The sequence below is a fragment of the Lampetra planeri genome, chromosome 13, assembly GCF_965212315.1.
Source record: "Lampetra planeri chromosome 13, kcLamPlan1.2.h2, whole genome shotgun sequence".
In the NCBI taxonomy this organism is placed as follows: Eukaryota; Metazoa; Chordata; class Hyperoartia; order Petromyzontiformes; family Petromyzontidae; genus Lampetra; species Lampetra planeri.
Genome location: NC_136119.1, coordinates 6930107 through 6942117, shown reverse-complemented (window position 1 = coordinate 6942117; position 12011 = coordinate 6930107). Strand labels below are relative to the sequence as shown.

The following is a 12011-nucleotide window of genomic DNA, read 5'->3' as shown; positions in this document are numbered from 1 at the left end:
TCAGTGATTGAACATGTGAGAAAATCTTTCATGATGCTCAACAATCTCCCAAAAAATTATGGCTGCATTGGAAATAGTTTATGCCAGCACAGGACTCATTGAAATCTGTATTATTCCTAGATTCAAAGTAAATGCATGACTTTTGCAGGACACCGGAAGCCTGACAAACCCGCAAGCCACAACGCACGGCCACATTTTCAAGGCCATAAAAACAGTCTGGCTATTGGCGGAGGTGTATGATATTGTGTGGAGCCCTTGGGGTAATGTTAAATATTAAGTTGTGATAAAGTATGGAGGAACACGCATTCCTTCGCTGTCCAGGCACATATCTAGCATCTCGGGCATTGCGTTCTTCGTCCAAACACCTTTCCACCGTCCCTTCTAGCGATGTATCCTGCCCAAGCCCACTTACGTTTCTTAACAGTCAAAGCGATGTCTCTGTATGCTTGGAACTACGCCGAGAGACGGCAGAACACACGGGCGATGTGCAGCCTGAATATTTGATTATTCAGTTGCCACTGTCCTAAGAATTTCACACAGAATGTGTTGGCCACAGCTGACGCACAGATAAATCAATCAGCATTTTGGCCTGATATTTGTGGACTTAACGAACAAACTAAACATACCCAAGTTAAAATTCAGTTCTAGCGGTAAAGGTTAAACTTCGAGCTTAGACATTGCACAACTGTAATTTTGGAAATGGAAAACCAAAAAAACAATTGACACAGATGTTAATATAAAAAAAATTGAAATGGGAAAAAAACAAAAAAAACAATTGACACATGTTACTATAAGAACATTTATTATGGTTTTATAAGCTAAATCATGATACATTTTACACCACGTGCAATTATAATCCGTTTATTAGAATAAAGTTATCACATACGGCTGAGGATGACAACATTGCCCGTTTTAAAAATCACGATACCTTATCAAGTGTCTCACAGGAGCTCCACATTTAGAGCCACAACATTAAAGAGACAAAACACGGCCCCGCCTCGAGAGGAAACAAACTCTTAAAGAGAAAGCAAATGCCACATACCCTGACATTATTGCCGCACAAACAAAACACGCACGGGTACATTGTGCACGTGTGTGTGCACAACGCGGTGTAAAGTTACGCTTAAGCGTTTGGCTGAGGGCACGTCCTGGTCACGGTGGGTCAATCAAGGTGAGCGTGCGTTCCACGGTCGCAATGTCACCACGAGGAGAGCTGCCACGTGGTGGAGGTGGTGGGGGTTTCCTCGACTTGACTGCAACAAGGCAATGCAATGGATGACATGTTGATGTAAAGCACTTTCAGTTGCTAAGGCTATATGGAGAGGCACTTGAGGCTTCAGGCAGACAGCAATAGCCCCATCAGCTGACGCTTAAGCCCTCCCAGCAGAGGCCGCCAGTGACGATGAAAACAAAAGCACTTTGTGGCTTTGGCGTCATCTAATTGCTTTGTGCAGAGAGCGCTACGCCCTCAGATGTGAGCGTGCCCGAACAGGGCTGTCACACCAAACCAAACAGCGCACGGTCGTGCACAGGGTGGTGGTGCAGGTGTCTTGTGACCCGGCAAATTAATTGACCCCGAATTGTTTTGCTTCTTCCTTTGCTCATTTGTTTCTATCTTGATTTGAAGCTTTCGTGACTGCAGGAATCCATACTCTTTGGATCTTTCGTTAAAGTCACGTGGGTAGAAAAATGAAGTAAAACTAAAAAAATATTTCTCACGACGTTTCGATCGCAACACAAGCGGTCGTCCTCAGGCGGAAAAAATAATCCAGCAATGGAACTAACTACTGAACCAGCGAGATTTTTTTCAACCATATCAATTCCATACACCCATCCATCAAATTCACCATGGAAGTGGAAAATGATGGTAAACTACCATTCCTGGATGTTTTGATCGAGACGAGGCCTGATGTCTCGTTGGGACATTCCGTCTGCAGGAAAGCCACCCACACGGATTCCTATCTAAAGCCTGACTCCCACCACCATCCGGCTCAGAGGAAGTCCTTCATCAAAACACTACACCATAGGGCCCGTTGCGATCGAAACGTCGTGATATATTATTCGTTTCTGTTTTCACAGCCAATAGTGTACAAAAAAAATGAACCCGTAAAAACAAAGTTTTTCACTATAAATCCTTTATATGTGTAGTGGTGGTGTTGACGTGCGCCGACAGTGATGGATCACGGGGCGGCACGGGGTGCGGGGTTGGGCACGCGTTGTGGGCGTGGTGTGGACGCGCGCGCCGGGAGTGAGAGATCACGGGGCGGCGCGGCGTGGGTGGTGAGGCGCGCTGACACTGTGGGAAAACAGGATCGTAGCCAGCGCCCAGTGATTGGTCAAATGGGATGGGTGCTCTCAGCGACGTCCGCAGGAGGTGTATAAAGGGTGACGCGCGAGAGCACTCGGGGTTGTTGTTAACCAGTTGAAGATCGAAGACGGAGTGAAGAGGTAGTGCCCTGAGACCCCTAGTCCCGCTGTCCTTGTTGGGACCGGGGCCCTGTGTGGCTTGGAGGCGAGACTGTGGGACCCGTGGTCCGACGCCCATGTGGGTCGGGACTGTGGGACCCAGAGTCGAGAGGGACACCCCGGCTGGGTGTGTTCCGAGAGGCTACGGGGCGTAAGAGCCCGTGTTGGTGTAGCCAGGAGAACCGTGTGGGGTAGGCTGGTGTTAGCCACCCGTGTAGCTAAGGGGTGTTAGTCACCCGAGTAGCTAAGTGGGTGTTAGTCACCCGAGTAGCTAAGTGGGTGTTAGTCACCCGAGTAGCTAAGTGGGTGTTAGTCACCCGAGTAACTAAGTGGGTGTTAGTCACCCGAGTAACTAAGTGGGTGTTAGTCACCCGAGTAACCAAATGGGTGTTAGTCACCCGAGTAACCAAGTGGGTGTTAGTCACCCGAGTAACCAAGTGGGTGTTAGTCACCCGAGTAACTACAGTGGGTGTTAGTCACCTGTGTAACGAAGTTGGTGAATAAAAGAGTGTGCTACCCGTGAAGTCGTCTCCCGCCGAGTTACTACATTACATATGCGTGGCGGCTAGAGTCCTCTCGTCCTCTGGCTTGAGATGGCTGCCACCTATGAGTCAGATGATTGCCTGCCACCATTAAGCAATTGGTAATTAAATATAATTTATTTTTTCCTAAAAAGTGTAAAATTTTGGAAAAAAATTTTCACGAAAATTATTTCTCACGCACAACGAGTCTGTGTGCAAAATGTCAGCTCGATTGGATCACGGGAAGTGGGTTAATAAACGACCGAAAGATTTGCACGGTCGTAAGCGCGCAAGCAAGCAAGTGAACTTAATATAAAGGATTTTAAAAAGATGACGTTTTATAGAATGAAACGTGAGTCACAAGACATATGGACCACCCTGTAAATAGGATTTCCACCTGTTCTGGTTTTTCCCCAGGACATCCCTCTCTGTGAGGAAGCCATCCCGATAAATCTTGTAGTCGTTCCGAGACAACGATTATACGACTAGTTTTCCCCTATATTCTTGGTTCTTTCGGTAAAGTCACGTAGAAGGGAAATAATAAAAATTTTACAATACAATTCTCACGACGTTTCGATTGCAACACAAGAAAACATCATCAGGTGTGAAAACCACAACAAGAAAATTAGAAAAAAGTGGCGTTGCTGTGGTTTTCACACCTGATGATGATTGCTTGTGTTGCAATCGAAACGTCGTGAGAATTTTATTTTTCATTTTTATTACTTTATTATTTCCCTTTTACGTGACTTTACCGAAAGAACCAAGAATATGAATCCCTGCAGTCACGAAAGCTTTAAATCGAAATTTAGTTTTCCCCTCTTCTGGTATTATGAGATACCTTTCTTTCCACGATATGCCGCGCATTTTGTGTACCTCCTAAGGTGGCAATCATAAATGACGCTCCCCCCCTACTTACGTTTTTAAAAGACGGACCAAAGTACGCTCGCCCATGCAGAACCTGTTTTGCCAGATTTCCAGTCACCAGGCCCATGTGGCTGAAATTCTCAACCCGATTGCATTCAAAGTCTCGTCACTGTACTCTGCAAGTTGATCCAAACTCATTGTTGACATTATTTTTTGGGCAATTTAATCGCAAAGTTAATTCGCAAATAAAATGTTGCAATAACTCGGTTTAGATATAGAAGCATTTAATTTAGACAAACATAGCACTGTATTATGTAGTACTCCAATGATTTTTTTTTCAAACAGCATAACATACTTACAGAATTTTTTTAAACTTACTTCATATGCAATACACAGTATATATGAAGATCCTTATGCATCCTAATATTCATATAATATCTATTAAATCTACGAGCTCTCCATGGTTAGAATGACCTCTTACTTTGCTCATGACCGTTATTAAGCCACACACAGACTTCCGTGACAGTCCTAAGCCTTATGGGACACAGCATGTGCAATCACATAAAGAAATAGAGCACTTTGGATAACTTCACCCGGCAACCCACATTAGCATTCACTACAACCGCCCACTAACCCGAATAATATACAACCACTATGTATCACTGCCAAATTAACACGCGAATATCTTTGATGATATTTGTCAAACACTTTTGCAGTAATATTACATTCAGTGAATAAATAGTGGTCCCGAATTAAAATTAATCAAACGAGTTGTTCAATTCGATAAGTGGCATCGAATTGTATGTGGCGTGCATATGTTTAAGATACATGAGCATGACCATGACCTTTTCTGTGACAGCATGACTCAGGCTATATAGATTTATTTTTAAGGCGTCCAGGATGCAATGTCTAGCTTGCATTATGAAATAGGCAAAAGTCATTAAGTCTGATGTACAGGTTTCTTGCGTTTAACTTCACAGTACTTAATAATATACATGTCCGAGATCGATATACCCTAAAGTTCTGGACCAGTGGACCACTATCAACCATCAAAATATTTTTCGCGGACAACCATTCACCATAAAAAAAAACACTTGTTTGAAAATGAAAACGAGTCTAAAACTGTTAACTTAAAATCCATTCAAAAAGATGCACATGCTTTTTATTTACTCGATGACCATTGCTGCTCCAGCTAAGACAATGCGTCAATGTACAACGTGACATCGGTAGACGATGCTGGCAGATTCTGCCAATAAACCAGCTTGTGCTGATTAATTATTAATGCGATCTACTTACATTAGCTGTGCAATGGGCAGTGAGATACATGGTGTTTCGTGAAGAAGAAGAAGAAAAACAACCCGGTAGTATCTGCAACAGTTCCGCAGCCCATTAAACTATTTGACTGCTGACTTCATATGAAGAAGCACTGATGGCGTAGAAATACACTGGTTGAGTCAAGATTAACAACGGCAAAAGCTTTCATGTGACAGGGTTTTGTCATTGCTGATTTTTTTTCCCATAGAAAATCTGCGACTCCGAGGAAAATAAATCTAGCGTGGGTTTGCACATTATTATTCACGAAGTGGACAAATCTATTTATGAGGATATATATTATACTGCATTGGATTTGTATAAAACTACATCTACTGATTTGAAACTAAATGCACAGTGCACAATTGGTCTCTTTTAGGTTAGGTCGTTTAAAAATGTGTGTCGTAAAAGTGCTTAAAATGGCAACTTCATTACAAACACAATACACCTTAACGTAATTAAAGATTTTCTATTTTCACCAATCACTACATAGTTTCACCTAACCTGCCAATCACAACCAATCAACTAGATTTGTAATTATTTAACTGGACGACATGCATGACTGTGCCGATGAGTTCATGGCATCTACTAAAGGACCTGGATCAGGAAGCGATTTGATGATCCGAGCTCCTGTTAATAACCTGATGATGCTGGATGTAATATCCCGTGAAACGTCCGTACACATTTAAACGCTGTGAGATTACTCTCCAACAACCACACCGGTGGCGCTCCTGCAGCAGTAATACATCTGGAACATTCGATTCACGTGACACTTGTATTAATTGGTTGTGACGGTGGAGGAGGGTTTACAACATGCATTTTCACACAACCTAACGCAAAATAAACTAATTATAAATCATAATATTGGTCGTGAAAGACTAAGTCTAACTAAGTCTAAAATTGAACACGTTTTTTTGTTATTTCCAAGAACAAAGAACCGAGTCCAAAAAACCCAAACTGCACTCTTAACATAAATTCCACCACAATCCTAAAACTTTATCTCCCAGTACAATCTCAGTTGTCGGCATGACATTCACTTAAAAAAAACCTTCAGGAGACATTCCTTGACCACAAGGATGTAGACTTTGCTGCAGTGTCAGTTGCACACATCCCTAGGGAGCCCACAGCTAACAAAGAACCTCGCTCGAAAAGCCAAAACAGAGAGTGGAAGAGCTCACACATGAGCCCACACTTTGCTTTCCCCGGTGGCAGGTGTGGCTCAGAGCCTTCTGTGCGTGACAAGAACAAACATCTCACGCTTGGTCTTAAATTAACCCCTTGAGCGACATCTGCTTTGGATGGATGCGGCAAACCCATGTGGCAACTCTTCACGCCCTCCGAGTGAATTCGTCAACATCTGATGGATACTTCCCGGCAACGATGCTTTACGACGGCCGAGTCAGAAACCGGCTATAAACATGTGTCCCACACTCACCCGAAGGTTTCAGTTTAAAAGGCAGTCCATGAACACGGCTTTTAAACTAATAAGGTGTTTGAAAGACAATACAATTAGAGAAATGGTAACTTCGCAATAAAATTGTGCTCCAATGAATGGCAAGAGTGGTATATGTTTAGATATCGTGCGGCAAGTTCCAGGTTTGACCTGGGTTTACGTGTTTCAAGCGCCGCTCAATGAAGAAGATTGGCAAGAGGGCGAAACGGTTGAGAAAAGCATTTCAAGAAAGTTCTCGTCGTTAGCGAAGCTGGGAGTGATAATGCGTTAGCTGAAGCCATTTGGACATTACCGCTGGCTTCTAAGAAAAAATAATAGTGATTACGATGGTGTGAACGTGCGCCATTTACACATTTTTCGTGACACTGCGAGTCAAGGTGTTCCCCTTTCCCACAAGCACCCGGCACATGCCTCCACGTTCCAGGTGTGCACTTCACCCCACCAACACGCAATCTGAAAATCGACTAACAACGGCGTGGTCATGTTATCGGCTTATGATGTAGCAACCCTAATAACGGCCAATGGTGATAATAGAAGGACTGAGCAAGTTTCGTTCTTGGCACCTTCATTGGGAGCATCGGCATCAACGCTCACCCTCGTTCCACCGTCAAATCTGGACACCGTCGTGGTTAGCGGCCGGTTTGTAGATAACGTCGCGTTTGGTGGCAGACTGTCTGGACCTGTGGGTGATAAAAAAAAATACAATGTACAAAACCAGACTGTAGTCTCAACAATTGAAACATTATACCTGTCATCACGAGTGACCATTGCAAACTATTTGAAATCGTTCTACGTATTTTATTGAAAATTACAACCGTGAAATTACTGCTATAATTCATGATTATGTTATCATTGTCGTCTATGACCATATCAAAGCTATGATCTCAGAAGCTAAGCAGTTGTTGCACCTGCTTAGTGTTTGAATAAGCGAGCAACATGGCTTGCCAGGTGTTGTAGGAATGTGGATGTGAAGTAGCCAGGAGATTGAAGTGCTGAGTGTCATAACCTCATATATATGTGTTTTACCCTCGTATTCCAGATTCCTTCCACAAATCCAAACAGTTATTCATAGAATTTGTCAAACATCCGAAAGTGGATTCCTCCAGAAAAAAAGTATTGGACTTCGTGAGAATTTCCTGAATAAATGACGAGCATGTATATTTTTTTATTATTATAGTCCCCTTCATCACCAAATTAATGCCACTTTATATGCCAATGGATCTGTCAGCTGCAGTTCATCATACAGCCAGGATTATCCTGTAATTTAACATCCAAATTATACTTGGCCTTTTACAGCGAAGCTCCAGTGACAAGGTCACCGAACAAGGTAGAGTAGCAAATGGAGTTGATTAAGGCCATGATAGCTCATTGTGCTCACAATCATCACAAGGGTACAGGTACAAGTCATAGTCGGGGTTAACTCTACCCAGCACTGTGGAAATAAAAAAAATTGTTGTGTTAAATGAAGACAACCTCCCCCCACCAGAGGACTGTGGAATTTCCACCACTATCTCTGCATCACCTATTGAGAACGGGCAGCGGTGTTGGGTCAGTACCCTCACCGCCGAACTACTAATCCACCAATACTGGTTGCCATTATGATGCTCCTCCAAAGGGCCTACTACAACCACCAAGAAAACCAAAACTTCACATTGGCCACCCAACCTAGAACCAGGTTTGCGCCCCGTCATTGAAAGTTTACGATCACGACATTTCCGCGATCTGTCCGTACGTTTTGCGTCTTTGGGAGAAGCAATAAATGACCAGGACGACGAAGCAGATGACGAAGAGGATGCCGAAGATGATGGCAAGGATGTCACCTGCACGCACGGCGCAAACACCAGCAGGGTGAGTGGGGAGGCATCGTGCACACTCGACGAGACGATAGAATTTTGGAATGCAGTCCACCAATTAATCATGGTCAATTAATTGAAAATCATAGTTAATTAATTATAATTGACCACAAGTGAAGCCACAAATGCACATGGAACGTAGAAACAATATTTAAGGTTAAAAGTTTAACTTTTTAATCAGAAAAAGTGATAGATAGGTACATGTAGAGGTTCATCCCTGTACATTGTTGCCAACCCAATTGCTGATGGAGAAGCCTCCCATAACAGGTGCTCTAGATGGTACTTTGGCCTATTCTTAAATGCTGATCACGTGTTTTGGAAGAGGTGTGAGTATCTTCTACACTTTGCCCAACCATACGTTACCTACCGATTGACGAATTGGTGTTCCCATTCATATACCGGGAGGAAGACAAAGGCGGTGGGATTTCAGAAACTTGCCCATCATTTCAATTGCCGCAGGAGGAGATCAAATCGGCGATGTCTCGCTTACACCTGTGACAAAGAGCTTTATAGCTGATCGGATTCCTCCAGTATAAATAAATATTCTTATTCTGAAGCCCGGTGTGATAACCATTGCACCACAGCAGGTTCCCTTTTAACCATGTTTTCTTTTACGATGACACCATCTGGCAACAAACTGGAGATGGTAATCAGTGCTGTGCTTGCGATACGTCAACACTGCGTATAATGCGTTGCCAACTGAGTTCACTTACCCACACGCAGTCCCTTTGGTCCTGGAACAAAAACAAAGACAGAGAAACCATAAAATAAACAGGCGTTCAGTGACACGCGGCTCACAGAGCTGGCCAGCACGCACCTGTGTGCGGAAGTTACGAGGTTAGGCGAGACAACCACATGCCGTGTCAACCCGTACGGCTTTCCCGTATTCTTCTACAGGGAAATTGAGTTTTCAGGTCCATATGGCATGCAGCCGTTTCAATACGGGCAAAAAAAAGTCTATTTGTTTGCGTTTCTCCCTTGTGATGGGACTTTGTAAGATGAACGGTGAAATGTTTAAGGGGCACGGGGTGACCGATAAGGTCTGAATTGGCCTGTAATAAGGTAGGCGCTGATAAGGGGTTGACAGGTATGAAGGACCGCACACAATGCGGTTATGAGTGAATATGGATTCGCACAACGATGCTAAAATGCGACCGTTTTACAAAACGCTGTGCGGACAGCTTAGGCGGCGTGTTTATGTCACAGAGACAGGTCTGGAAGCTGGGACTTGAACATGAGCAGGCGCGTCCACAGGGGGAAGGGAGTTCCACACCATGAGGGCAGCGCAACAGAAGGAGTGCTTGTTGGGATTTTTTAAAATTCAATCCAAGAGAAAACGGATCCAACAAATTTAATAATATACAGCCCTTTGTCAATCTACTGCTGGAGGAAAACCTCCCCATACAGTATTGGCCATGGGAGTTGTTTGACATAAGCCCTGGATGGGAATTGAACTGAAGAAGCACGGTTCACAAGTAGTGCATGAGCCACTGCGCCACCACTCCATTACCAATTTGATGTGCCAATTGGGAATACCCAATTAAACATTACAGCTCGTTTGTGCCCGTAAAATGTGCCAGTCAATTGGCTCATTTATGGAAAAGGACATATATATATTTTTTAAATGTACTGTGTTGACAGTTTGGATTTCATGCTTTCAAAAAAATCTACAGAGCCCCTCCCAAAAGTAAAGCCGATGACACAATATAAAGGATAATTAAATAAAAAAACACACATTTATACAAGCTCTGTCTCCACTTGCATATCGCATCATGGCGGGCCCTCGACAGAGAGGTGCAAAGACAAGGGCAGAGATCTCCCATATAGCCTAAACAGACTGTTGGGGCAAGTGCTGGTATTGAGCACCTATGAAGGCCGGTATGGCACACGAGGGGGTGGGTGGCCAGCACCACGCCCGGCCGCCTTTGTCTCCCCAATGGCGATATTTATCACCAGGTACTCCTTTTCGGCTGAGTTGACCTAGGGGAGGCCCATGACCAGTTCAGATAATTGTCCCTGGTGTTGGGCGTGAGCGGGAATTGAACTCGGGTCGCCGGGTTCATAGTGCAGCGCGCTCACCGCTCACACAACCAAATGAGCCTTGATGTCTTGCGTTCTTGATACTGCATGGCAATTATACAAGGCAACCTGTAATCCCTGGGCTGGGATAGAATCTGAGCTGCTGCACATATTACTGCTGGCTGATCACACAGACTAATCACATTGGCTGTGCAGCTCCCCAAATGCGTTGTATGCTTGCTCATTACTTGTAATGAGGGCGCGCTGGCTTTCTCGGGCAAGATGATTTTTGGCAGGACATCCTTGCCGTGGCTGTCTTTGGCTGGCCACAGCTATGGAGCAACCGGAGGCAAGTTCTCTGCGCAAGGCTTTCTGCGATGGACAACCCCGCGCCAAGTTGTCTTTGGCAAAACCACTTCCGCAGGCTGCCGCTTGCGATCGACTTTCTCACAGAACTCCACAAAACTGGGCATGCCCTCCTTTTAAGTCACCGACGATCTCCTGCGCATTCTTTTTTTTTATTCCAACTGGCAGTTCGGAATTTTTGATGAAAGAGAAAAGAGGTGGGCGAGAGTCACGGTGCGGGTGCTGCAAAATGCCGAGTCGCAGCGTAAAGGGGACGGCGCCCAGGTGACACCAGGTGACAACGGCATCACCCGCGGTTGCTCTGTCCCTGCGCCGTATCGGGTTATTCCTCATGTCGTATCAGCTTAGGGCGCCACGCATTCTACAGCGACACGCATTCTACAGCGACACGGCGAGGGACCAGGGCCGTGGGCTTGTGGGGGACCGACGCCGGCCGAGGTTTATGAAGGAGGCGATGGAGGCGGCCAGTTTGAAGGGTGGCCTGGACAAGTGCCAGTGCCGCACAAAGAGCTCATTATTTTACTTTACTGCGCTGCATTGCTCAGCGGCTTTTTGACGAGCTTACTCTGTAAACAAAAATAAAGACCTGGACACACCGCCACACTGCCACTGTTCCACCCCCCATTCCACATAACACAAGCTCACCGCTCATCCATGCTCAACACTGTCGTCTCCGTGATTTCTTTAATCGGTTATCCATGACCCTGGTTTTTAGGGCCGACTGTGAGCTCCTTGGCAATGCAATGTACGTAACATTGTTTGGGAGACGGGAAATCTATTTATATTTTTTGTTGCAAACAGAAGTGCACTCATAGCAAGGTTCTGGGGGGAGGTGCAGGGGGGGGGGGCACGGAGAAAGAATAACCCAGCAAACTCGAGGTGGCATGGCGCTTTTCGTTAAAATTGCCCGAGTCTTTTAAATCGATGTGCCAATGTAACACAATTATCTGGTCTGAAATGCAACGGCACATTGCGAAATTAGTTTACACGTATCCAATATAAAACTAAAAACTAAACTATATTTGACAAGGTTAGACCCACTGAGCTATATAGACGTGACCTGACCACAAATGAGAGCTCAGCGAAGTGATGTATCATGTGGAAATTAATAGCAGCCAAATACTCTAAACGCATGTTTATAAATGTGGAGGTGAAATT

At 44.6% G+C, this 12011-nt stretch overlaps 1 protein-coding gene across 1 annotated transcript in view; it reads right to left on the bottom strand.

Moving 5' to 3' along the window:
* Positions 1-785: 785 nt before the first annotated feature.
* LOC144721999 (carbonic anhydrase 14-like) overlaps positions 786-12011 on the bottom strand; it is a 56787-nt gene continuing 45561 nt past the window's right edge. The window contains exons 10-13 of the mRNA XM_078600028.1: positions 9182-9202; positions 8348-8435; positions 7179-7295; positions 786-1253 (exon numbers count right to left, since the gene is read on the bottom strand). Of these exons, the coding sequence (XP_078456154.1) occupies positions 7223-7295; positions 8348-8435; positions 9182-9202 (182 nt within the window). The 3' untranslated portion in view covers positions 786-1253; positions 7179-7222. The remainder of the gene's footprint in view (positions 1254-7178; positions 7296-8347; positions 8436-9181; positions 9203-12011) is intronic.